We start from the raw sequence: 27,965 nt of genomic DNA on the forward strand, positions 1-27,965 counted from the left end.
GGTCACAAATGTGCATGTGTCCACTCAAATGGTCAGAAACAGACTCCATGAGGGTGGTATGAGGGTCTGACATCAAAAGGTGGGGGTTGTGCTTACAGCCCAACACCGTGCAGGACGTTTGGCATTTGCCAGAGAACAGCAAGATTGGCAAATTCGCCACTGTCACCCTGTGCTCTTCACAGATGAAAGCAGGTTCACACTGAGCACATGTGACAGACGTGACAGAGTCTGGAGACTCCATGGAGAACATTTTGCAACCTGCAACATCCTCCAGCATAACCGGTTTGGTGGTGAGTCAGTAATGGTGTGGGGTGGCATTTCTTTGCCAGAGGTAGCCTGACTGCCATTAGGTACCGAGATGAGATCCTCAGACCCCTTGTGAGACCATATGCTGGTGCGGTTGGCCCTGGGTTCCTCCTAATGCAAGACAATGCTAGACCTCATGTGGCTGGAGTGTGTCAGCAGTTCCTACAAGAGGAAGGTATAGATGCTATGGACTGGCCTGCCCATTCCCCAGACCGAAATCCGATTGAGCACACCTGGGACATAATTTCTCGCTCCATCCACCAACGCCACGTTGCACCACAGACTGTCCAGGAGTTGGCGGATGCTTTAGTCCAGATCTGAGAGGACATCCCTCAGGAGACCATCCACCGCCTCTTCATGAGCATGCCCAGGCATTGTAGGGAGGTCATACGGGCACGTGGAGGCCGCACACACTACTGAGCCTCATTTCGACTTGTTTTAAGGACATTACATCAAAGTGTGATCAGCCTGTAGTGTGGTTTTCCACTTTGATTGAGTGTGACTCCATATCCAGACCTCCATGGGTGGATAAATTTGATTTCCATTGATAATTTTTGTGTGATTTTGTTGTCAGCACATTCAGCTTTGTAAAGACGAAAGTATTTCATATGATTAGTTCACTCATTCAGATCTAGGATGTGTTATCTTAGTGTTCTCTTTATATTTTTTGAGCAGTGTATAAAACCTAAATACAATCACCTTGTCAGACCTGGAAGTAGACTCAGCAAAGTGTTCTGTTTGTGCTGAAAATGCTGCATTACTTTTTATAACCAGGGGAACAATTGAGTTTATGTAATAAAAGATCTCTATACATTTCTCTGCAATACACTGTAAGGCAGGGTTCTTTATATGCTGAAAAATGACATCTGTTTTTTTCTCCTGGCCTTCTGTTGTGTTGAATCCCTAATTGTATAGTGTCAGCTTCACAGTCAGGGGCCCAGGTGCCTGCGCCGAATCCACAGAGGCTGCCATATTACTAAAACAGTGGATTTCTTTCTAGTCTTCACTTGTGCAGTTAAAATCTAGATTTTATTAGTTCTTGAATGAAAATGCACAGTGATATATGATGGAAATTTTATTTACAAGCTTAATACTTTTAAGTTTCTAAGATGCTCTTCATATTATTGCTATGTCCCTTATGTAGTGAAATATTAAAGAGTACCTGTCACCAAATAAACTTTTCTAAACTAACTCAGGCTATGTTCCCTAACTACTACCAACACCCCTCCGTTAAAAATATTTCAGAGCTTTAAAAAGCTTTGTATTATACCATTATTCTTGCTCACATAATGCAATCTCCCAACAGGAGAAAGTGGGCGTTTCCAAGCAGACATGACATCACTGAAGGCTGCTGGGGGGACCACTTCCACCCTCGCATCGTTGCAGTGCTGTGATGAATAGAAGACCTCAGGTTCTGTGCAGTTTTCAGTCTGTGTATCTTTCACTTTGTGTAGCTTTCAGAGAGGCTCTGTGCAGCTGTCAATCAAGCTCAGTGCAGAGAAACACTTCCTGAGGAGACCAAACTCACTGTATTAATTGCAGCAGGGAACAGAACAGAGCCACCTAGTGACCGATTTTTCTATTACATTTTAAACATATTTATGTTGATAATTTTAAAAGTAAGTGAATGAGAAAGTGTCTGCTAATAACACAAGGAATACTATATTAAAAGCTTTATTTGGTGGCAGGTACTCTTTAAAGTTAGGTAACATACTTACCAAAGAAGATTATTCACCTATGTAGAACAAGTGTACAGCTACAAACATGGGGAGGGGGGGGGGGGGGTAATTTTAATACATGGGATAGGGGGGTAAATGGGCACTGTCATTTGTAAAAAAAAATCAAAAAACCAAAATTGTCTGTTTTTTTTTTTATATAACAACCAATCACAGCTCAGCTTTCATATCTTAATGAGCTCTGGTAAAATGAAAACTGAGCTGTGATTTGTTATTGTCCACATCAGACTGTTTTGGTTTCAGACAGATAAATAAATAATGATACATCTGGGCCAATGTGTATACTTTTTTTTCCATACTTCTAATCACTAAGGATCAATCCACGGTCCAAAACATTGTCTTGTTCCCGCAGCAATTGCCTGTGTTTCTCTGTTCTAAGACAGGAAGCGTGGGACAAGCAGGGCTCTGTTCAGGCTCCTGTCAATCACCCTGCTGTGTGAGCCGGGAGCATGTCACAGAGCCACAGTGCACAGAGCAGCCAACTGTCTTTGAGGAGTAAGGGAGGAAGTTCCCTCATGAGATGTGAAGAAACAAGGGAACAAGGGCTCCTTCTCAGTGAACTGCATGCAGTGTGAGCAATATAAACAAGGAAATTCTGAGCCATAAAAGGATGAAAATCAGGATTTAAAGAGGTACTCTGGTGAAGTTTTTTTTAAATCAACTGGTGCAAGAAAGCTAAACAGATTTGTACATTACTTCTATTTAAAAATCGTAATCCTTCCAGTACATATCAGCTGCTGTATGCTACAGAGGAAGTTCTTTTCTTTTTGAATTTATTTTCTGTCTGACCACAGTGATCTTTGCTGACACCTCTGTCCATGTCAGGAATTCTCCAGAGTAAAATCAAATCCCCATAGCAAACCTCTTGTTACGCCGAGCGCTCCGGGTCCCCGCTCCTCCCCGGAGCGCTCGCAACATCCCCGCTACTGCAGCGCCCCGGTCAGATCTACTGACCGGGTGCGCTGCGATACCGCCCCCCGCTCGCGATGCGCACCCCGGCTCCCATACCTGACTCGCTCTCCGTCGGTCCTGTCCCGGCGCGCGCGGCCCCGCTCCCTAGGGCGCGCGCGCGCCGGGTCTCTGCGATTTAAAGGGCCACTGCGCCACTGATTGGCGCAGTTGGTCTAATTAGTGTGTTCACCTGTGCACTCCCTATGTATACCTCACTTCCCCTGCACTCCCTCGCCGGATCTTGTTGCCATTGTGCCAGTGAAAGCGTTTCCTTGTGTGTTCCTAGCCTGTGTTCCAGACCTCCTGCCGTTGCCCCTGACTACGATCCTTGCTGCCTGCCCCGACCTTCTGCTACGTCCGACCTTGCTCTTGTCTACTCCCTTGTACCGCGCCTATCTTCAGCAGTCAGAGAGGTTGAGCCGTTGCTAGTGGATACGACCTGGTTACTACCGCCGCTGCAAGACCATCCCGCTTTGCGGTGGGCTCTGGTGAATACCAGTAGTAACTTAGAACCGGTCCACTAGCACGGTCCACGCCAATCCCTCTCTGGCACAGAGGATCCACCTCCTGCCAGCCGAATCGTGACAGTAGATCCGGCCATGGATCCCGCTGAAGTTCCACTGCCAGTTGTCGCCGACCTCACCACGGTGGTCGCCCAGCAGTCGCAACAGATAGCGCAACAAGGCCACCAGCTGTCTCAACTGACCGTGATGCTACAGCAGCTACTACCACAGCTTCAGCAATCATCTCCTCCGCCAGCTCCTGCACCTCCTCCGCAGCGAGTGGCCGCTTCCGCCCTACGACTATCCTTGCCGGATAAATTTGATGGGGACTCTAAGTTTTGCCGTGGCTTTCTTTCACAATGTTCCCTGCACTTGGAGATGATGTCGGACCAGTTTCCTACTGAAAGGTCTAAGGTGGCTTTCGTAGTCAGCCTTCTGTCTGGGAAAGCTCTGTCATGGGCCACACCGCTCTGGGACCGCAATGACCCCGTCACTGCCTCTGTACACTCCTTTTTCTCGGAAATTCGAAGTGTCTTTGAGGAACCTGCCCGAGCCTCTTCTGCTGAGACTGCCCTGCTGAACCTGGTCCAGGGTAATTCTTCTGTTGGCGAGTACGCCATCCAATTCCGTACTCTTGCTTCCGAATTATCCTGGAATAATGAGGCCCTCTGCGCGACCTTTAAAAAAGGCCTATCCAGCAACATTAAAGATGTTCTGGCCGCACGAGAAATTCCTGCTAACCTGCATGAACTCATTCATCTAGCCACTCGCATTGACATGCGTTTTTCCGAAAGGCGTCAGGAGCTCCGCCAGGATATGGACTTTGTTCGCACGAGGCGTTTTTTCTCCCCGGCTCCTCTCTCCTCTGGTCCTCTGCAATCCGTTCCTGTGCCTCCCGCCGTGGAGGCTATGCAAGTTGACCGGTCTCGCTTGACACCTCAAGAGAGGACACGACGCCGCATGGAGAATCTCTGCCTGTACTGTGCCGGTACCGAACACTTCCTGAAGGATTGTCCTATCCGTCCTCCCCGCCTGGAAAGACGTACGCTGACTCCGCACAAAGGTGAGACAGTCCTTGATGTCAACTCTGCTTCTCCACGCCTTACTGTGCCCGTGCGGATATCTGCCTCTACCTTCTCCTTCTCTACTATGGCCTTCTTGGATTCCGGATCTGCAGGAAATTTTATTTTGGCCTCTCTCATCAATAGGTTCAACATCCCGGTGACCAGTCTCGCCAGACCCCTCTACATCAATTGTGTTAACAATGAAAGATTGGACTGTACCGTGCGTTACCGCACGGAGCCCCTCCTAATGTGCATCGGACCTCATCACGAAAAAATTGAGTTTTTGGTCCTCTCCAATTGCACTTCCGAAATTCTCCTTGGACTACCGTTGCTTCAACGCCATTCCCCAACCCTTGATTGGTCCACAGGAGAGATCAAGAGCTGGGGTACTTCTTGTTTCAAGGACTGTCTTAAACCGGTTCCCAGTACTCCCTGCCGTGACCCTGTGGGTCCCCCTGTAACCGGTCTCCCTAAGGCTTATTGTGACGATGCCGGCTGGCAGGAGGTGGATCCTCTGTGCCAGAGAGGGATAGCGAGGACCGTGCTAGTGGACCGGTTCTAAGACACTACAGGTTTTCACCAGAGCCCGCCGCAAAGCGGGATGGTCTTGCTGCGGCGGTAGTGACCAGGTCGTATCCACTAGCAACGGCTCACCTCTCTGGCTGCTGAAGATAGGCGAGGTACAAGGGAGTAGGCAGAAGCAAAGTCGGACGTAGCAGAAGGTCGGGGGCAGGCGGCAAGGTTCGTAGTCAGGGGAGATAGCAGAAGTTCTGGTACACAGGCTTTAAACACACAAAACGCTTTCACTAGGCACAAGGGCAACAAGATCCGGCAAGGAAGTGCATGGGAGGAGGATAGATATAGTCAGGGACCAGGTGGAAGCCAATTAAGCTAATTGGGCCAGGCACCAATCATTGGTGCACTGGCCCTTTAAGTCTCAGGGAGCTGGCGCGCGCGCGCCCTAGAGAGCGGAGCCGCGCGCGCCAGCACATGACAGCAGGGGACGGGAACGGGTAAGTGACCTGGGATGCGATTCGCGAGCGGGCGCGTCCCGCTGTGCGAGTCGCATCCCCAACGGCCATGACAGAGCAGCGCTCCCGGTCAGCGGGACTGACCGGGGAGCTGCAGGGAGAAAGACGCCGTGAGCGCTCCGGGGAGGAGCGGGGACCCGGAGCGCTAGGCGTAACAGTACCCCCCCCCTTAGGTCTCCCCTTCTCTTTATCCGGTAACTGCCTCCCCTGGGATGAGGACACCGGGAAAGGATGGAGGGATTCCTCAACGGCAGGCAGAACAGCAGGAGTAGGAATGGGGAGAGAGGGCAGAGGGCGAGACCTGGCACGGGGCAGTGTGACACCAGGACGAGGGCCATGCGGGGACACAGGGGCTTGCCTGATGGGACTGGGAGGGGGGGAGAGGCATTTCCTGTGGCAGGCAGAGTCCTTAATGACCTTAGGGGGACCGGATACAGGAGGAACCACAGGGTCACGGCAGGGAGTACTGGGAACCGGTTGAAGGCAGTCCTTGGAACAAGAGGGGCCCCAACTCTTGATCTCCCCAGTGGACCAATCCAGGGTTGGGGAATGGTGTTGAAGCCAGGGTAGTCCAAGGAGAACTTCAGAAGTGCAAATAGGAAGGACCAAAAATACAATTTCCTCGTGATGAGGTCCGATGCACATTAGGAGGGGCTCCGTGCGGAAACGCACGGTGCAATCCAACCTGGCTCCGTTGACCGCGGAAACGTGGAGTGGCTTGACAAGACGGGTCACCGGAATGCGGAATTTATTCACTAAGGACTCCCGAATAAAATTCCCAGAAGCTCCAGAGTCCAGGCAGGCCACGGCTGAGAGGGAAGAGCTGGCTGAAGTAGAAATCCGAACAGGCACCGTGAGACGTGGAGAAGCCGACTTAGCATCAAGAGACGCCACACCCACGAGAGCTGGGTGCGAGCGTGCGTTTCCCAGACGTGGAGGACGGATTGGGCAATCCACCAAAAAATGTTCAGTACTGGCACAGTACAGACAAAGATTCTCTTCCTTACGGCGATTCCTCTCTTCCAGGGTCAGGCGAGACCGATCCACTTGCATGGCCTCCTCGGCGGGAGGCCTAGGCGCAGATTGCAGTGGAGACTGTGGGAGAGGTGTCCAGAGATCTAAGTCTTTTTCCTGGCGGAGCTCTTGATGCCTCTCAGAAAAACGCATGTCAATGCGAGTGGCTAGATGAATGAGTTCATGCAGGTTAGCAGGAGTCTCTCGTGCGGCCAGAACATCTTTAATGTTGCTGGATAGGCCTTTTTTAAAGGTCGCGCAGAGAGCCTCATTATTCCAGGATAGTTCAGAGGCAAGAGTACGGAATTGTATGGCGTACTCGCCAACGGAGGAATTACCCTGGACCAGGTTCAGCAGGGCAGTCTCAGCAGAAGAGGCTCGGGCAGGTTCCTCAAAGACACTTCGAATTTCCGAGAAGAAGGAGTGTACAGAGGCAGTGACGGGGTCATTGCGGTCCCAGAGCGGTGTGGCCCATGACAGAGCTTTTCCAGACAGAAGGCTGACTACGAAAGCCACCTTAGACCTTTCAGTAGGAAACTGGTCCGACATCATCTCCATGTGCAGGGAACATTGCGAAAGAAAGCCACGGCAAAACTTAGAGTCCCCATTAAATTTGTCCGGCAAGGACAGGCGGAGGCTAGGAGTGGCCACTCGCTGCGGAAGGGGTGCAGGAGCTGGCGGAGGAGATGGTTGTTGCTGCTGTAGCTGTGACTGTACTTGCTGAAGTTGTGACTGGAGTTGCTGTGTCATGGTGGTCAAGTACGACAGCTGGTGATCTTGTTGGGCGATCTGACGAGCTTGCTGGGCGACCAGCGTAGGGAGGTCAGCGACAACTGGCAGAGGAACTTCAGCGGGATCCATGGCCGGATCTACTGTCACGATGCCGGCTGGCAGGAGGTGGATCCTCTGTGCCAGAGAGGGATAGCGAGGACCGTGCTAGTGGACCGGTTCTAAGACACTACAGGTTTTCACCAGAGCCCGCCGCAAAGCGGGATGGTCTTGCTGCGGCGGTAGTGACCAGGTCGTATCCACTAGCAACGGCTCACCTCTCTGGCTGCTGAAGATAGGCGAGGTACAAGGGAGTAGGCAGAAGCAAAGTCGGACGTAGCAGAAGGTCGGGGGCAGGCGGCAAGGTTCGTAGTCAGGGGAGATAGCAGAAGTTCTGGTACACAGGCTTTAAACACACAAAACGCTTTCACTAGGCACAAGGGCAACAAGATCCGGCAAGGAAGTGCATGGGAGGAGGATAGATATAGTCAGGGACCAGGTGGAAGCCAATTAAGCTAATTGGGCCAGGCACCAATCATTGGTGCACTGGCCCTTTAAGTCTCAGGGAGCTGGCGCGCGCGCGCCCTAGAGAGCGGAGCCGCGCGCGCCAGCACATGACAGCAGGGGACGGGAACGGGTAAGTGACCTGGGATGCGATTCGCGAGCGGGCGCGTCCCGCTGTGCGAATCGCATCCCCAACGGCCATGACAGAGCAGCGCTCCCGGTCAGCGGGACTGACCGGGGAGCTGCAGGGAGAAAGACGCCGTGAGCGCTCCGGGGAGGAGCGGGGACCCGGAGCGCTAGGCGTAACACTTATATGGACTATGCTGACGTATTTTGCAAAAAACAAGCTGAGACTTTACCTCCTCACAGGCCTTATGACTGTCCTATTGACCTCCTCCCGGGCACTACTCCACCCCGGGGCAGAATTTATCCTCTGTCCGCCCCAGAGACTCTTGCTATGTCTGAATACATCCAGGAAAATTTTAAAAAGGGGTTTATCCGCAAATCCTCCTCTCCTGCCGGAGCTGGATTTTTCTTTGTGTCCAAAAAAGATGGCTCCCTACGTCCTTGCATTGATTACCGCGGACTTAATAAAATCACGGTAAAGAACCGCTACCCCCTACCTCTTATCTCAGAACTCTTTGATCGTCTTCAAGGTGCCCACATCTTTACCAAACTGGACTTAAGAGGTGCTTATAATCTCATCCGCATCAGGGAGGGGGACGAATGGAAAACTGCATTTAACACCAGAGATGGACACTTTGAGTATCTAGTCATGCCCTTTGGCCTGTGCAACGCCCCTGCCGTCTTCCAAGACTTTGTTAATGAAATTTTTCGTGATCTCTTATATTCCTGTGTTGTTGTGTATCTGGACGATATTCTGATTTTTTCTGCCAACTTAGAAGAACATCGCCAGCATGTCCGCATGGTTCTTCAGAGACTTCGAGACAATCAACTTTATGCCAAAATGGAGAAATGTCTGTTTGAATGTCAATCTCTTCCTTTCCTAGGATACTTGGTCTCTGGCCAGGGACTACAAATGGACCCAGATAAACTCTCTGCCGTCTTAGATTGGCCACGCCCCTCCGGACTCCGTGCTATCCAACGTTTTTTGGGGTTCGCCAATTATTACAGACAATTTATTCCACATTTTTCCACTATTGTGGCTCCTATCGTGGCTTTAACCAAGAAGAATGCCAATCCTAAGTCCTGGTCTCCCCAAGCGGAAGACGCATTTAAACGGCTCAAGTCTGCCTTTTCTTCTGCTCCCGTGCTCTCCAGACCTGACCCATCTAAACCCTTCCTATTGGAGGTTGATGCCTCCTCAGTGGGAGCTGGAGCAGTCCTTCTACAAAAAAATTCTTCCGGGCATGCTGTTACTTGTGGTTTTTTTTCTAGGACCTTCTCTCCGGCGGAGAGGAACTACTCCATCGGGGATCGAGAACTACTGGCCATTAAATTGGCACTTGAGGAATGGAGGCATCTGCTGGAGGGATCAAAATTTCCAGTTATCATTTACACCGATCACAAGAATCTCTCCTATCTCCAGTCTGCCCAACGGCTGAATCCTCGCCAGGCCAGGTGGTCGTTGTTCTTTGCCCGTTTTAACTTTGAAATTCATTTTCGCCCTGCCGACAAGAACATTAGGGCCGATGCTCTCTCTCGTTCCTCGGATGCCTCGGAAGTAGAGGTCTCTCCGCAACACATCATTCCTCCTGACTGTCTGATCTCCACTTCTCCAGTCTCCATCAGGCAAACTCCTCCAGGGAAGACCTTCGTTTCTCCACGCCAACGTCTCGGGATTCTCAAATGGGGTCACTCCTCCCACCTCGCAGGCCATGCGGGCATCAAAAAGTCCTTGCAACTCATCTCTCGTTTCTATTGGTGGCCGACTCTGGAGACGGATGTTGTTGATTTTGTGCGGGCCTGTACTGTCTGTGCCCGGGATAAGACTCCTCGCCAGAAGCCTGCTGGTCTCCTTCATCCTCTGCCTGTCCCCGAACAGCCTTGGTCTCTGATTGGTATGGACTTTATTACAGACTTACCCCCATCCCGTGGCAACACTGTTGTTTGGGTGGTCGTTGATCGATTTTCCAAGATGGCACATTTTATTCCTCTTCCTGGTCTTCCTTCAGCGCCTCAGTTGGCAAAACAATTTTTTGTACACATTTTTCGTCTTCACGGTTTGCCCACGCAGATCGTCTCGGATAGAGGCGTCCAATTCGTGTCAAAATTCTGGAGGGCTCTCTGTAAACAACTCAAGATTAAATTAAACTTCTCTTCTTCTTATCATCCTCAATCCAACGGGCAAGTAGAAAGAATTAACCAGGTCCTATGGTGACTATTTACGGCATTTTGTTTCCTCCCGCCAGGATGACTTCTACCATGGGCCGAATTCTCGTACAACTTCAGAGTCTCTGAATCTTCTGCTAAATCCCCATTTTTCGTGGTGTACGGCCGTCACCCTCTTAGCCCCCTCCCTAGTCCCTTGCCCTCTGGTTTGCCCGCTGTGGATGAAGTGACTCGTGATCTTTCCACCATATGGAAAGAGACCCAAAATTCTCTTTTACAGGCTTCATCTCGCATGAAAAAGTTTGCCGATAAGAAAAGAAGAGCTTCCCCCATTTTTGCTCCCGGAGACAAGGTATGGCTCTCCGCTAAATATGTCCGCTTCCGTGTCCCCAGTTACAAACTGGGACCACGCTATCTGGGTCCTTTCAAAATCTTGTGCCAAATTAATCCTGTCTCTTACAAACTTCTTCTTCCTCCTTCTCTTCGTATTCCCAATGCCTTTCATGTCTCTCTCCTTAAACCACTCATCATCAACCGTTTCTCTCCCAAACTTGTTTCTCCCACTCCTGTTTCCGGTTCTTCTGACATCTTCTCCGTGAAGGAGATACTGGCCTCCAAGACGGTCAGAGGGAAAAAAAATTTTTGGGTTGATTTGGAGGGCTGTGGTCCTGAAGAGAGATCCTGGGAACCTGAGGACAACATCCTAGACAAAAGTCTGGTCCTCAGGTTCTCAGGCTCCAAGAAGAGGGGGAGACCCAAGGGGGGGGTACTGTTACGCCGAGCGCTCCGGGTCCCCGCTCCTCCCCGGAGCGCTCGCAACATCCCCGCTACTGCAGCGCCCCGGTCAGATCTACTGACCGGGTGCGCTGCGATACCGCCCCCAGCCGGGATGCGATTCGCGATGCGGGTGGCGCCCGCTCGCGATGCGCACCCCGGCTCCCGTACCTGACTCGCTCTCCGTCGGTCCTGTCCCGGCGCGCGCGGCCCCGCTCCCTAGGGCGCGCGCGCGCCGGGTCTCTGCGATTTAAAGGGCCACTGCGCCACTGATTGGCGCAGTTGGTCTAATTAGTGTGTTCACCTGTGCACTCCCTATGTATACCTCACTTCCCCTGCACTCCCTCGCCGGATCTTGTTGCCATTGTGCCAGTGAAAGCGTTTCCTTGTGTGTTCCTAGCCTGTGTTCCAGACCTCCTGCCGTTGCCCCTGACTACGATCCTTGCTGCCTGCCCCGACCTTCTGCTACGTCCGACCTTGCTCTTGTCTACTCCCTTGTACCGCGCCTATCTTCAGCAGTCAGAGAGGTTGAGCCGTTGCTAGTGGATACGACCTGGTTACTACCGCCGCTGCAAGACCATCCCGCTTTGCGGCGGGCTCTGGTGAATACCAGTAGTAACTTAGAACCGGTCCACTAGCACGGTCCACGCCAATCCCTCTCTGGCACAGAGGATCCACCTCCTGCCAGCCGAATCGTGACACCTCTCCTGCTCTTGACAGTTCCTGATACGGACAGAGGTGTCAGCAGAGAGCACTGTGGTCAGACTGAAAAGAAATTTAAAAAGAAAATAACTTCTTGTGGAGCATACAGCAGCTGATAAGTATTGGAAGGATTAAGATTTTTAAATAGAAGTAATTTACAAAATTGTTTAACTTTCTTGCACCAGTTAATTTTATAAAAAGCCTACAAGGGACTACCTTAGGTAAATTTTTCAAGTGTATACTATGTATCTGTGGGTCTGCTGTAAAATGGACTGAACCTAGTTGCTAGTAGACTGCATTTGGTGTTTATTCTAACAGGACAGATACAAACAAACATAATGGTATCTCCATGTGTGTACAGAACCAACGTGTTTCCACATCCGCCATAAGACCACATTGTATCAGTGGAAATGCATTAGTTCTGTGTACACATAGAGGTACTGTTGTATTTGTTTGTATCTGTCCTGTTGGAATGACATCTCGCTCGATTGGACCCTATCTTTGCAATTACTACAGATTTGGTCTATGTCATCTTTCCCTGCTAGAGGTAAAGGTATGCCTATACAGGGTTAGTGCTGATTTTTTGCACTTTCTTACTTACATTTGACATTTATGTTAAGGCCATAAATCCCAGACTGCAGACCCATTGACCAAAACAAAACTTTTAAGTCATTTTTGCACAAGCATCATGGATCCGTCTGATGTTTTTAGCTTGAGTCATGAAACTTGAGGTTAGATTATAATTGACAGCCATATAATAGACACAAAAATGACACTAAAAGACAGTATCGGACACTATTATTTTTCTTTGCGGGTGGCAGTAGGCCCTCTTGCCTACAGAGTCCCTTTGCTGCTGTACAAGTTATCTTGCCATTGTTATGTGCACTGAAGAAAAGTAATGTGATCGAAAAAGATAAATAAATAACTAAAAATAAACTAAATCAAGTTTTATAAAACATTTTAATTACAAGTAATGTTATCATTAAGCTTGGATAATAGAGTTAGGGAATTGCATTGTCCTCGTGCCTTAAAATACCATTCTAGGTTGGCGTTAAGTAGCCTCTCGGATATATTTTGGCTTCCCATGCTGCAATAAAAGACAAGTCTGTAAACAGTTGTTTTGCAACCTCTAATTTTCCGTTTGTTTTCCTAATTATGCTCCCTATTGCTATACGTGATCTCGATCACAATGCCTTTCACCGAAAAGAAAGATACTTAAAGGCTCACTTATCTGTATCACACAGCTGCGCTAATCTTCCTGGTAACAGGTGCTTTCCCAAATAATAAGGGAGTGACACACAGTGATGGCAACCAGCCACCGATTGGGTTTAATTATAGCCGGAGCAAACCCAGACGGAGAACAACTGCGGGGCAATCCTCCCATTCCATCCCACTGCTATTCCTCATCGCTTCAGTTTGTATTGTGCGCCGAACGTCCTAAGGGTTCTGCTCATTAAAGTCGTACTTTTTATAAAAAAATAATATGTATTTCTTATCTCCACATTTTGCATTGCGACTTAAGGCTGGATTTTCTTTATCACCTTACCACCAGTGTTCAACAAAATAAAACAGAAATAAGCTTAAATATAAATGAAACCCTCAGTCGGACCCGCATACTGGCTCAGATAGGGCTAAGGATTTTAGGGCAGTGGGGTGCACCAAGCCGAGATGCTAACCTGTTGTTTCACCTGAAGGAACAGCTTTAGTAGCATTTTACGTTTCATAACTTTATTTAGATGTTCAGTGTATGGGTTGTTAAAATATGGGAACCAATGAGTTGCAAAGCTTAAAAGGAACCGGAAATAATTGTGCAATCAATGAACAACGTGATCTAGAGCTGGAAAAGCTGAGCAAATTGATATATTGTTTTGTGGGGAAAAATTGAGCACAGTTTGTAATTTATTTCTTTTCATCCTGGCTCATTTTGGGTTTAGAATCAAGTGGGTGGTTCTTATGAATGAATGATCATCAGTCTTTCCTGTAAGGCTGTGCATACTGAGATAGTTGTCAATCATTAATTAGAACTGCCCACTGGACTCTTAACTAGAATGAACAGAACGTTAAATGAACGAATTACATGTTTTTTTCATAAAATATACCGTATTTTTCGCCGGATAAGATGCACTTTTTCTGTTCCGTCTTATACGGCAAATACACATTAAAACCCTGTCCTATGGCGGCAGTCCCTGCGGCCATCAACGGCCGGGACCAGTGGCTAATACAGGACATCACCGATCGCGGTGATGCCCTGTATTAACCCTTCAGACGCGGCGATCAAAGCTGACCGCCGCGTCTGAAGCAAAAGTGACACTAACCCGGCTGCCCAGTTGGGCTGTTCGGGACCGCCGCGGTGAAATCACGGCGTCCCGAACAGCTTACAGGACACCGGAAGGGACCTTACCTGCCTCCTCGGTGTCTGCTCCGTGCCGGGATCCCCTGCATGGCAGGTGCTCTCCTTCGTCGTCATCACGTTGTCGCATAGCGTAGCGGCATGCATAGCAGCGTGCGTAGCGACGTGATGGCGGCGACGGAGAGCAAGGATACCCGGCAGCAGATATGTTCCGGAGCGACGGGGACACCCCGGGGACGCGGCGACAGCGATGGAGGGCGACATCCAGGGCAGCAGTGATGGGTCCGGAGCGGCGGGGACACGTGAGTATTACCTCCTATACCAGTGGTCTTCAACTTGCGGACCTCCAGATGTTGCAAAACTACAACTCCTGGCATGCCCAGACAGCCAACGTCTGTCTGGGCTTGCTGGGAGTTGTAGTTTTGCAACATCTGGAGGTCCGCAGGTTGAAGGTTCAGAATCTTTTTTTTCTAGATTTTCACCCTTTAAAATTGGGTGCGTCTTATATGCCAGAGCGTCTTATATGGCGAAAAATAGGGTACATCAATCTGCTCAGTGTCTCCTGCTCTATAACATGCTGGTGGCAGAGACTTCTAGTTCAACGTGACATGTTCCCTAATTTAACTGCGTACCCTCAAGTATAAGGCATACTCAGGTTGTGGCCCTAGAGTTCTCTGGTGCTTATTGCTGCATGGAAATACTTAGGTTAGAAAGGATAAAAAACATTAACCAGCAAATGGTTCAACCAGTATTATGAGACAGAAGTACAGATGGACATGAGGAGAAACTTACAGTCATAAACACTGGTTGTTAATTTCATTATTCAGTTTCTTGCGGTTTTGCTGTTTTTTTTATGCTTAAGACTCCCACCTAAAATACTGACCACAAAGTGACATTCAGGATCAAAGTGCCCCTATAACAGTACCAATGGCTGTGCCCCTGTGAATAGTGCCTCAATAAGTACCATTCACACGATTTATGGTCAGTGATTGAGCTCTTTTTATTAGGCAAACGAATAGCCTAGCAAAGAGATATCTGTTCTGCCTAGAGTCCAGGATGTCTTTCCTTTTCAGAGGACTCCTTTGAGAGATGGAAACATGTAACTGTGTAAGTTTAAAGGGGTACTCCACCCCCCTACACATCTTAGACATCTTATCCCTAGACATCTTATCCCCTATCCAAAGGATAGGGTATAAGATGTCAGATTGCCGGGGTCCCGCTGCTGGGGACCCTGGGGATCGCTGCTGCGGCACCCCGCTATCCTTACTGCGCAGAGCAAGATCGCTCTGCACGTAATGACGGGCGATACAGGGGCCGGAGCATCGTTACATAACGGCTCTGCCCCTCGTGTCACGGCCCGCCCCCGTCAATACAAGTCTATGGGAGGGGGCGTGGGGGCCGTCACGTCCCCTGCCATAGACTTGCCATGACGTCACGCTGCTCCGGCCCCTGTATCGCCCGTCATTACGCACAGAGCGAACTCGCTCTGTGCTGTAATGATAGCGCGGTGCCGCAGCGGCGATCCCCGGGGTCCCCAGCAGCGGGACCGCGGCGATCTAACATCTTATCCCCTATCCTTTGGATAGGGGATAAGATGTCTAGGGGTGGAGTACCCCTTTAATAAAGACACTTCAGTGCTATCTCTTAGACTCTGTTCAAACCCACATTATGGCTTTTGTTTACAGATGAAACTCAAAAAATAAGAATATCGTGCAAAAGTTCATTGCATTTCAATAATGTAACTTAAAAGAATAGGAAGCATGAAGTGCTCCAAAATCTCCTGGTAGACAAAAGCATTGACCCTGGACTTAATGGGGTACAGTGACCAACACCAGCAGAAGACGTGGCTCCCCAAATCATAGTAATTGGGGGGGGGGGGGGGAGCTTTCATGAGCTCTAAGCCATAATCATCACAATTATGACAAATCACAGCTTGAACTATCTTGCTTTGCATGTAATGAGTCTCTCTCATAGTTTCACCTTCTAACCCCTTAAGGACTCAGCCCATTTTGGCCTTAAGGACTCAGACAATTTAATTTTTACGTTTTCATTTTTTCCTCCTCGCCTTCTAAAAATCATAACTCTTTTATATTTTCCTCCACAGACTAGTATGAGGGCTTGTTTTTTGCGCGACCAGTTTTCCTTTGTAATGACATCACTCATTATATCATAAAATGTATGGCGCAACCAAAAAACACTATTTTTGTGGGGAAATTAAAACGAAAAACGCAATTTTGCTAATTTTGGAAGGTTTTGTTTTCATGCCGTACAATTTATGGTAAAAATGACATGTGTTCATTATTCTGAGGGTCAATACGATTAAAATGATACCCATTATTATATACTTTTATATTATTGTTGCGCTTAAAAAAAATCACAAACTTTTTAACCAAATTAGTACGTTTATAATCCCTTTATTTTGATGACCTATAACTTTTTTATTTTTCCGTATAAGTGGCGGTATGTGGGCTCATTTTTTGCGCCATGATCTGTACTTTTTTTTGATACCACATTTGCATATAAAAACTTTTAATATATTTTTTATAATTTTTTTTAATAAAATGTATTAAAAAATTAGGAATTTTGGACTTTTTTTTATTTTTTTTCGTTCACGCCGTTCACCATACGGGATCATTAACATTTTATTTTAATAGTTCGGACATTTACGCACGCGGTGATACCAAATATGTCTATAAAAAATGTTTTTTTACGCTTTTTGGGGGTAAAATAGGAAAAAACGGACGTTTTACTTTTTTATTGGGGGAGGGGATTTTTCACTTTTTTTTTACTTTTACTTTTAAATTTTTTTACATTTTTTTTTACACTTGAATAGTCCCCATAGGGGACTATTCATAGCAATACCATGATTGCTAATACTGATCTGTTCTATGTATAGGACATAGAACAGATCAGTATTATCGGTCATCTCCTGCTCTGGTCTGCTCGATCACAGACCAGAGCAGGAGACGCCGGGAGCCGCACGGAGGAAGGAGAGGGGACCTCCGTCCGGCGTTCTAAATGATCGGATCCCCGCAGCAGCGCTGCGGGCGATCCGATCGTTCATTTAAATCGCGAACTGCCGCAGATGCCGGGATCTGTATTGATCCCGGCACCTGAGGGGTTAATGGCGGACACCCGCGAGATCGCGGGCGTCGGCCATTGCCGGCGGGTCCCTGGCTGCGATCAGCAGCCGGGATCAGCCGCGCATGACACGGGCATCGCTCCGATGCCCGCGGTTATGCTTAGGACGTAAATGTACGTCCTGGTGCGTTAAGTACCACCTCACCAGGACGTACATTTACGTCCTGCGTCCTTAAGGGGTTAAGTTGCATTACTGAAAGAAATGAACTTTGCACGGTATTCACATTTTTTTAGTTTCACCTGTATAACTGAAGCCACAATTCTGTGCTGGATCCATTGCAGGGTGCAAGATGGATGAATCCCATAAATTTAGAGGAAATCTGTCAACTTCAATGACAATCCAACGACATGCTGACACTGTTAGAGGCATCCGTAATATAAAAAAAAATGCTTTTGTATGATGATGCAAATAGTTAAAAAAGCGTTCTAAAGCACCTTAAGTGTGGTGGGCTGGAATGCTAGTTTACTTGATGGACAGTTAGCGGGAAGGTGAGCCCTGTTTCCAAATCTTATTGCTGTGCTGTGCATAAAAAAGATGCACATTTGCAAGATTTGTAAGCTCGGCTTCTCGCTGACTGTCAAACAGGCAGAGACAGAGATGGAAATGGGAGCAAGAAATCATTCCAGCCACAGAACTTTTGAAACTTTTATACATTATGGAAGCACAGACAGATATATGTGGTGAATCAGTACAGAATATAGCATACTGCCCAACCTGTGTGGCAGATGTTGCCTTCAGTTTCCGTCTTGGGCCCACATTACTCAGGACTCAATATGCCTTAATGTTATGCTATGGTTAATGTATTGGTATTTTCTATGTACCTGTTGTTTTAAGCCTGTTAAACCATGTTGTTAGAGGAGTGTGCATGTTGTAAACCAGGTGACTTGTCAGCCCAATGGGAATCCTCCAAATCATCCTCTTATAAAGTGTGGTTGGAGTTCAAAGTTCAGATTAAGCTGAGGTACAGTTTGGAGAAAGTCTTAAGAGACAGTGTGAGGTATTCTGTGGAGGCCTCAAGTCAAGTCCTGCAACCACACATCTTTAAAAGCAAATCCCCTGCACCCAGGCCAACGTCAAAGCCTAGCGGTAAGCACTAAAGTCCTAGGGATCCAAGCCAGTCATCTAGAACAGTAATAGAAGCCAGTCATACAAGTCAGTCATTCAAGTCACTAAAGTAAGCATGGGTTGCCATACAGCAAGTCAGTCTTATACAGCACAATCAACTACAAGTCCCAACTAGGAGATAAGCTTCCAAGGTTTTCCCTGCACCTCCCTTTGTACCAATCTGAGCTGTAACAGATTTTACCATCTATCCTGCCTCAGTAAAGTCAGTTTATCCATAACCTTGCTTCGGCATATTCATTTCCCTGTGCCTGGCCCAGGAGAAGTTGGCTCAACCTCGGACGGTGTATAGGTTAACCGTGCCCTGGTGTCACAAAAAGGTTAATTTGCACATTATCCTCACTTGACACCACATATGAAAGGAACCATGTCTCCTTGTCCTAACCGCTAACTAACAGTGTAATGCACATTGACCAAGAAATCAAAGTATATATCAAGGAACCCATGATTTAGTGCTGGGCTCTGGACACTCCTCTCAGGAGTGTAACTATAGGGGAGTGCACAGGTTTTAGAGAGCCTTACGAGTACCTGTGTCCAATATCAGGAGGCCAGTACTAGGGAAGTAGTTTGATAATTGGTGGCCCTCTTTCAGTATAAATTATTGGAGCCCAGAAGCCTCTTGTTCCTCTCCCTAGTTTTACTGGGAAATACTCATCTGAGTGACAGTGCCAGTACATTGAGATCCTGCATTGATATGTATTGGCAGAGAACAAAACGGAGAGAGGAAGGTACAGCTCACCGTGATGATGAGAAAAAGTCCTGGCTCGTACTCAGCAAGCAAAGATAGAATGTGAGCGATGCATGGAAAGACAGCAAGCAAAGAAGATCCAACCTGACTTTGTAGTGTGTCCAGAATTAACAGGTTAAAAACTTGAAACTTAATCAGAACATCTTAAAAAAATTTAAGGACTGGTAGTTCCCTGTTACTTTGATAAGTTAGGCATAGCATTGATCATAGTATCCTTAGTCTTTGGATCCTATGACTATGAGCTATACTGCTCAAAACACATCATAGTTACACAAAACTACCAGCCCTTTAATATTTTAAGATGTTCTAATAAAGTTTCATGTTTTTACCTCATGGCTGCTGAATACACTACAAAGTCAAGATTGATCCCTATTGGGCCGTATCAGCCAAAACATATTAAGTCCTCTGCTTATCAAACAACATGGCTGAAAAACTATTACAAAGTCTAAGAGGAAAACTCAGAAGTCCTATTAAAAGGAAACTGACAGCCTGTTTACCCCCCACTAAACCCAATATACTGGGTTATAGTGCGGGTGAACAGCTTTAAAAACAGTTGGCACTTACTTGAATCTGTGCAGTAGTTTCAGAGTTCTGACCATTTTTCAGTCATTGCTATTGTGCTGCTGTGCGCAATGGAGGCGGGGAGCCGGCATGCTGAGCTTCCCTGACTCCTCAATGTTAATAAGCTTCCCTTAAAATCAAAGTCCATTAAAGAGGCTTTAAACATGATCAGAGATTATATGTCAAGCCAGAATCTCCTCCAAAAGGGTTGGTAAGAGGCTTTCAATGTAGGCAGGAGCATAGCTAAAGTGGTTGCTACAGTCATGATTGTGACTGGGCCCCTGTAGCATGGACTCCCTTACCACTACACTATAAGCTGCCTTCTGCGGCTGCCTGTAACTATAACCCCGGGTCATACAGACCAATCGATGCAGAGCTGAACAACCTGCAGTAGAAATGGAAGTAGTAAGAGGTGTGCTGGGGATTCCAGACAGCATGTGGGGAGATGCACACTCACATGCCCTACCTGCCATCAGGGAACATGCTGATGAGGGGGCTACATAGTGGTAATGGGGGACATGGTGATGAGGGGGCTACATGGTGGAAATGAGGGACATGGTGATGAGGGACATGTGATGAGGGTGCAACATGGTTGTAATGGATGACATGCTGATGAGGAGGCTACATAGTCGTAATGAGGGACATGGTGATGAGGGGGCTACATGGTGGTAAAGAGTAACATGGTGATGAGGGGACTACATGGTTGTAATGGATGACATGCTGATGAGGAGGCTACATAGTGGTAATGAAGGACATGCTGATGAGAGGGCTATCTGGTGTGTATTGCATTTTTATTGGTTATGGTACACCTGTCCATGACCATGTTATTATGTGTTTCTCTCTTTCCTTTATTTTTTTTTATTGTTTTGTTCATAGTGTAGTTTACATATTAAGACCAGGCTCACACTAGTGAAAAATGGACACATTTTTGTGTCCGCATTAAGATGTCATGTCCCAGCTTAACCACAGGATTATGCTAGTATGAAACCGTCCTTAAGTGAGTAGTGGTGGTTATGACTAACTCAGGTAAAATTTATTGTAGTAGGCATTGTGAGAAGCTATTTTTCCATGATATGGGGGAGGGGCATGTATGAGGGCTGTTTGGATTTGCATGCCTGGGGTGCTTTTTAGCCCAGTCCGGCCCTGTTCTTGAAGTATTAAAATATATACAGGGTCATATTGTGGTTTTGTCTTAAATGTATGCATGAGGGATGTGGGTAGGGGCAGTAGGGGGGCCCAAGTTGACCTCCACAGTAGGGTGGCCCAAGTTGTCCTCTCCATGAGACCTTAGCTATGCCCTTACATGTGGGATTAATGTAATGTGTTTCCTGAAAGCTTCTTACTAGTCAGTCAGTACACTGCTCTGTACTGATGACAGGCAGGAACCCTGAAACAGATGGGTACCACTTTATGGAGGCAATACTAGCTTGGCATAAAATTGCTAATGTTGCGGCTAAGCTGATGATTTGGTGAGCGGGCCATCACTGAAGTCTAACTCCAAGGGTTGGGGCTGGAGCGTGCTGAGGACGGGTGAATAGACCCCATACAGGAGATTGTTGGGGACCCAACGGTTGGACCCCCACGGTCAGAAACATATTCCCTTTCCTGGGATAAGTTTTTCTGCCCTGAACTACTCCTTAAAAGGGGTACTCTGCTGCCCCAGCGTTCAGAACATTTTGTTCCGAATGCTTGGACTGGGCGGCATGGGTCACGCCCCCTCCCATAGACTTGCATTGTGGGGGCATGACCATGATGTAACGAGGGGTGTGGCCTTGACGTCACAACCCCTGCCGCTTGCACCCAGCATTCTAAATGAATGCTGGGTGTTGCACAGAGGTCACGGGGGTACCACCGCTGGATAGGGGATAAGATGTCAAGTGGCGGAGCATCCCTTTAAAGGGGTACTCCCGTGGAAAACTTTTTTTTTTTTGTAAATCACTTCTATTAAAAAATCTTAATCCTTCCAGTACTTTTTAGGGGCTGTATACTAAAAAGAAATCCAAAAAAGAAATGCATTTCCTGTGATGTCCTGACCACAGTGCTCTCTGCTGACCTCTGCTGTCCATTTTAGGAACTGGAGAAAATCCCCACAGCAAACATATGCTTCTCTGGACAGTTCCTAAAATGGACAGCAGATGTCAGCAGAGAGCACTGTGGTCAGGACATCACAGGAAATGAATTTCTTTTTGGATTTCTCTTTAGTATACAGCCCCTAAAAAGTACTGGAAGGATTAGGATTTTTTTTTATAAAAGTGATTTACAAATCTGTTTAACTTTCTGGCACCAGTTGATTTAGAAAATAAAAATAAAAAATTTCCACGGAAGTACCCCTTTAAGGATCAGACATTGATGTCAAGGGAAGTTACCTCCAGTAGGTTGCACTATAGAGCAATTTCTTTCCTTCCTGAAATGGGCTACTTTGCATAATCTTTTCCCATGAAGCACTGCAAAGCTTGTAAGACTTCATATGCCAGTTTGGAGGTCTCCTCAATAAGACACTCTATTTTTCCTAGTCCCAAGTTACGGAAATGAATCCGGAATTCTTAGCCAGATAGCTAATGCAAATAGGAGTTAAAGTTTAATAAAATAAAACTGTAGCTTAATTTATCATTTAACTTTATGGGGGGTGGCATTGATTGTACATTGCTCAAACTTTTTGCCAGGTTGCCTTGCAGTCCTATGTAAATCCACATACAACACCACTTAATATGGCAAGTTGTGAGAAATGATGATAGTAGTTTTGAGCTAAGGCATCTCCATGTGTGCTTAGGACAGTGTTTTACAAACTAATTGGCCTCCAGCTGTTGCAAAACTACAACTCCCAGCATGCCCGGACAGCCGAAGGCTGTCCGGGCATGATGGGAGTTGTAGTTTTGCAACAGCTGGATGCACCCTGGTTATTTAACACTAGCTTAGGAGAACGCAACATTTCCATACTCCTCATTTCTATCTATTTGGAGAAACCTAGGAGGGTAATAAAACAGTGCAGACATGATGCACTTACCTTGTAATGGAGGCTACGCCTCTGCTCTGGTGTGTGGGGTTAACATGTAGCCTGTTTTTGTGTGACTTAATGATAATCCCTCTCCTGCCACCCATTCGGCTGCTGCACTTAGAAACCGCTCGGTAAACATCTATTTTAAGCCATGACAAGTGCAGACTGGGAAGGGAGAGAGAGAGCGAGAGAGCGAGGGAGACAGTCAGACATGATATCGAAAACTGTTTACATTATTGGAAGGTTTTCCTTCTCTCGCTTACTTTTCTGGCAACGCCGGAATATTTTCCTAGCAATGTGCAAATTACGTGTAAAGGATGTCTTTTTTTTATTGTGCGCGCCTCAGACAGTCCGGCGGACGGGGGGGTTGGAGGTGGTTTACAGAAAATAACCCTGCGTCTAAATGCTTCATTGTAAAAAAAATAAAAATTTCAAAAAAGAAAGTAATCAGTCATTATGCTACATTATATTTTCCTGTTCTTTATTTTTTTCCCTCGGCGATGCCAGTTTAGTTTTTTCGCGTGAAAATGAAATGTCCACCTGTCTAATCCGCAGATGGTATCAGAGAAAAGAAAGAACTATAAACGGGAGCCATGATCTCGGCTGTCGGCCAGATAATAACACGGGGGGGGGGGGGAGGAAATGGGCTTGTAACTAAAAAATTACAGCGACATTTATGGTACTCGTAGCGACCGATGAGGTTTAAAACGCAATAATTGGAGGGGTTGCTATGGGCAACACAGATTTTTCCCCGTAAGTCAAATTGCCACACAGTCCTTAGAGAATTCTTGTCGGATGACATAAAAATTATGCTTATATATGTTACTCACTAGGTCAGTGTTTCCCAACCAGGGTGCCTCCAGCTGTTGCAAAACTATAACTCCCAGAATGCTTGCTGAGAGTTGTGGTTTTGCAACACCTGGGGGCACCCTGCTTGGAAAACACTGCACTGGGTCATGCAGATTAGTTACATGTGTTTTTATGTGTCTAGCTTCTGTATTTGGCTCACAAATCCCTCTGTTATGCTGCTCACTTGTTTTGACATCCAATGCTCATGAAGGGGCATGTCTGAGCCAAGCACTAAGCCCGCCCTCACTTACCATGCATTCACTTCCTCCCTGAGTCTGCTGTGCTGTGCTGTGCCTCTTCATCCAATCACTGCATGCTGCTCTGTAACTCCCTCCTCTCTGTTTTCAGACAGGAGTCTGAGACTATGTTCACACAGGGAAACATCCGCCTGGAAAATCTCTGTGCAGAAATTTCCCTGAATACGGAGCGCAAGCATAACGTGCCGGCGCTAGGACTAATTGGGAATGTGCTGTCTCGTAAACGGCAGTGCATTCCGTGGGTTGTTTGCAGAAAGAATAGACATGTCTATTCTTTCTGCAGATGCCGGATTTTGAATTTCTGTCCCAGATGTTTCCGGTGAACAGCCCAGCAGAATCCCATTGAAATCAATGGGACTCTGCTGTGGAATCTCCTTGCGGAATTCCAATGGAAAGTTTTTGATTCTGACAGTGTCCATTTAAAGGGAAAATGTCACCAAGATAATACAATACAATCTCCAGGCATCAGGATTTTTAGTTTTGTGCAACAAAGGTCATTATTAAAGAATAATGTAGAGGATCTTGTGTATGCCTTGTGGTTTAGTTGATGTAGCAGGCAGGGGTTAGGCTCCATTTTGGATTGCAATTCCTGCACCAAAGTGATTCTGGATTTAGGAGTCCAGTGGGCTGTCTTAATAATTGAGAGCCTTCTCTATGAGCATGCACAAAGACGTCTAAACCCAGAGTAAACAGGGATATATAGGAATAAAACACAACTTAAAGGAAAACTGTCAGCCTGTTCACTCACACTAAACCCGATACACTGAGTTATAATGTGGGTGAACAACGAGGGGTCACTCACTTAAATTTGTCCAGTAGGTCCTAAGATATGTCCCCCAGAAGATCCTCTGTTAAATTCAGTGAATCGCGCACAGGGGCGGGGCTTTGTCAGCTAAATTTCCATGTTCATTGTCTGTGACTCCACATGTAAATTTTTGGGGGTGAAGCCCCTTCCCCTATATCTTAGTGTAGTGGAGTCACAGACAATTAATATGTAAATTAAGCAGATGAAGCACCGCCCCAGTACACGATTCTCTGAATTCAGCAGAGGATCTTCTGGGGGACATATCTCTAACTGGACATATTTAAGTAAATGACCCCTCGTCTGACTCCTGTTCACCCATATTATAACCCAATGTATTATGTTTAGAGAAATGGCTGTGCCAATCTTTGACCAAATTAATGTAACAACAAGCTTTTAGCGTACCTGAAAATGAAGTCTAGAGGGGTCCAGCTACTGTACATTATGCCACATCATAATCCTAGGTGTAAGACTGGTGTGAGGTTTACTCGATTCCCACATGGTCTTCCAGACCAACCTCCAGCTTTCATTGTGCCCAAGACAAAATCAGGACTCATCACTAAAAAGGATAGACTTCCATGTCAGCCTCCATTGCCATCTTGCTTTGCACCATAGCCTTTGTGGTGTCGTGCTGCAGACAGGTGCTATGGAGATAGAGCAGGAAGCTCCTCCACAGTGCTGCACTATTGTACTTTTTTCATAAAAGTGTCTAAAACTGTAGAGGTCCACTTTAAAGAAGCTGCAGTCCGCATAATGAGCAATGACTCACAGCCAAGGCTAAACACAGATGTTGAAAGCAGTTTCCAAGGTCATGTTGACTCCATTGTTTCCTTACTTGAGGACCCAGTGTCATTTGTATCTTTAGGTTACAAGGAATGAAAAGTCTTGACTGCAGTTCTCCATGGCCATGGACAATGTGAACTCGTAACCAAGGAAGATTAGCACTAAATCTTTAGTCCACTAGATCAAAGTCCAACAAACCATAGCAGCCCATGTAGCTGCTGTGGGGTCTTCTACAAGAGTGCAGGGCCTGAAAGGTTGACACATTATATAGAGATTCTCTCTTTGATTTTAACCGGGGTCATGCATTGTCCCTAGAGGCCCTGGACAAGGCATAATAAAATATACCATTAAAGAGTTTCTTTACAGTTGTCTGTGTCAGAGCTGCATGTCTGAAAGGCATCAGAGAACATCATATACATATAGCCTGGTATATGTTTTGGGGCCTGTAATACTTTGGTTGTATGTCTTTGAACCCTTTAACCCATCTACTGTGGGGGGGGGGGGGTATAAATAAAGTATAGGACAGTGGTCCACAACCTGCGGACCTCCAGATGTTGCAAAACCAAAACACCCAGCATAGAACAGTGGTCTACAACCTGCGGACCTCCAGATGTTGCAAAACCAAAACACCCAGCAGGCCCGGACAGCCATTGGCTGTCCGGGCATGCTGGGTATTGTTGTTTTGCAACATCTGGAGGTCCGCAGGTTGAAGACCACTGTTATAGGAAGTTGTACTCACCTGTCCCCGCCGTTCCGGACCATCACTTCTGCCCGGGATGTCGCCGTCCATCGCTGTCGCCGAGTCCCAGACGCTCCGATAAGGTCTCTGCTTCCCCAGCTTCCACGTGCTCCGTCGCCGCCATCACGTTGTTACGCATGCCGCTCCTATTGGATGACGGGACGGCGTGCGCAGCGACGTGATGACGTCGATGGAGAGCGCCGACGATGCAGGGGATCCTGAAGAGGACGCGCCGTAGCCCCAAGGACAGGTAAGAGACATCACCGGAGCTCACGGGGCACAATAAATGGCTATCCAGTGGCAGCTGAAGCAGTCAGAGCTGCCTGATAGACGTTTATGCGATGGCCCCGACATAAAAAAGCATCGCATGTTGAAATTATCGTATGTCGGGGCCATTGTAGGTCGAGGGGTCACTGTACTCGAGTCTCTTTGGTAGACGGCACAAGTTCCTCACTGAGAGTCGGGGTCCCGTTCCGGAGATCGCAGGGGGTCCAAGTGGTCAGACCCCCGCGATCAGCTACTTATTCCCAATCCCGTGGGTGGGGAAGTTAGTTTTGACTGGAGTTCTCCTTTAGACAGTTTTTAGTGAGAGACTGACTCATGGACATGTAGAGGTGCAGAGGTCATGGCTGCTCCTGGGCTCTAGATTCTTTTTGGGGCCCAAAAGGTCCTTTTACTTCATATAATAAGACCTGTACTATATAAATGACATGTGATAGTTACAGTTTTTCAATTGGGGCATATTGGAGCTTGAAGTTACCTGCTGCAGAGACTCAGTAGACATACCAGTTGCCTTTCCATTATAATAAAAAGCAGCACGATACACATACAGCACTGCTTCTGACAACAAATTGATGAACTGCAAAACGCTACTTTAACCTCTGCTCCCGACTATGAAAAATGACTTGCATACTTTGCTGGCAATGTTTGTCCTGGCTTTTCTCTATGCTCTGGGGATAGGGCACGGGCTGCCAGCTAATGCAGATGTAAGATTGTCACTTTCATTAGTGTAACGGATTAATGGAGCAGCAGTCACTATCGGATTTTCTCAGCAATCAAAAGGTGACATGGGTATAGATTTCGAGTTTTTTGTAGTACACATAATCTTCCACTAGATGACACTGTGGTGGTTCACACACATTTATCACAAAGGCTTTAATAGTTGGCTTGAAAATAGGCTGGAGGAAATAAATAGATTTAAAATTATTAATAAAATATTAATTTTATTATAAATATTCTTTGTTATATCCTCAGTACTTATGAACATGGCAAAGATGTGTACATACCATATACAGACACACGTATCCAGGTCCATATGATGGAGCTGTACAGGTGCTAAGTTTGCTGCATATGGTTCTTCTCAGGGAGAATACTTCTGTTATCTGGCATCCAATGGAACTGGCTGTTTTTTTCTATTTATTGTTAAGTTACAGTTTTAACATTTATACAGATATAGTAGCTGTTGTATCCAGACTGGGCAATGCTCTGTAAGCTAACAAGCCTGAATTGCTAAATGATACATTGTAGCAAATGTAGCAAATTTGTGTAGCTGTTGTTGATGCATTTAGTTCAGAGAATACTGCCTTGGTCAGTTTTGGCTAACGTTTTTAAGCCCGAGTGGCCAACTACAAAAACAAAATAAACTTATTTATCTCAAAGTCAAACGAGACTAACTAGATTTTTTATGCAGCTGCAATCACTTATGTAGCAGTAAAAGCAATGAGGCAAGTATTATGTCTGGGCGAGTGCACTGCAATCTGGATCTTACCCTAACCACTGTCCCTACCTGCTTGGATGATCCACCTTAAATGGCGGCCCCAAACTGGATGACAGTCCCTGCAGAGGCGTTAAGGATAGTCAGTCAGTCCAAGCCAGCAAAAATCGGGCAAAATATTACCAAATCAGTAAACTTACAGTTAATCAGAGACAGGCCAGAAATCAGAAACCAAGAGGGCAGCGAAGTACAAAATCA

The 27,965-nt window shown here is 46.9% G+C and overlaps 1 protein-coding gene across 2 annotated transcripts in view; it reads right to left on the reverse strand.

Annotated features, from left to right (window-relative positions):
• The window catches only part of DUSP26 (dual specificity phosphatase 26), a 35,087-nt gene extending 12,386 nt beyond the window's left edge, over window positions 1–22,701 (reverse strand). The window contains exons 1-2 of one of the 2 annotated variants that reach the window (XM_056571516.1): window positions 22,573–22,692; window positions 1,577–1,815 (exon numbers count right to left, since the gene is read on the reverse strand). In XM_056571516.1, the coding sequence (XP_056427491.1) occupies window positions 1,577–1,640 (64 nt within the window). In that variant the 5' untranslated portion in view covers window positions 1,641–1,815; window positions 22,573–22,692. Of the gene's footprint in view, window positions 1–1,576; window positions 1,816–22,572 lie in introns of both variants that reach the window. The other variant, XM_056571517.1, reaches the window with a different exon arrangement.
• Window positions 22,702–27,965: the final 5,264 nt, after the last annotated feature.

This window comes from Hyla sarda, chromosome 4 (genome assembly GCF_029499605.1).
Source record: "Hyla sarda isolate aHylSar1 chromosome 4, aHylSar1.hap1, whole genome shotgun sequence".
In the NCBI taxonomy this organism is placed as follows: Eukaryota; Metazoa; Chordata; class Amphibia; order Anura; family Hylidae; genus Hyla; species Hyla sarda.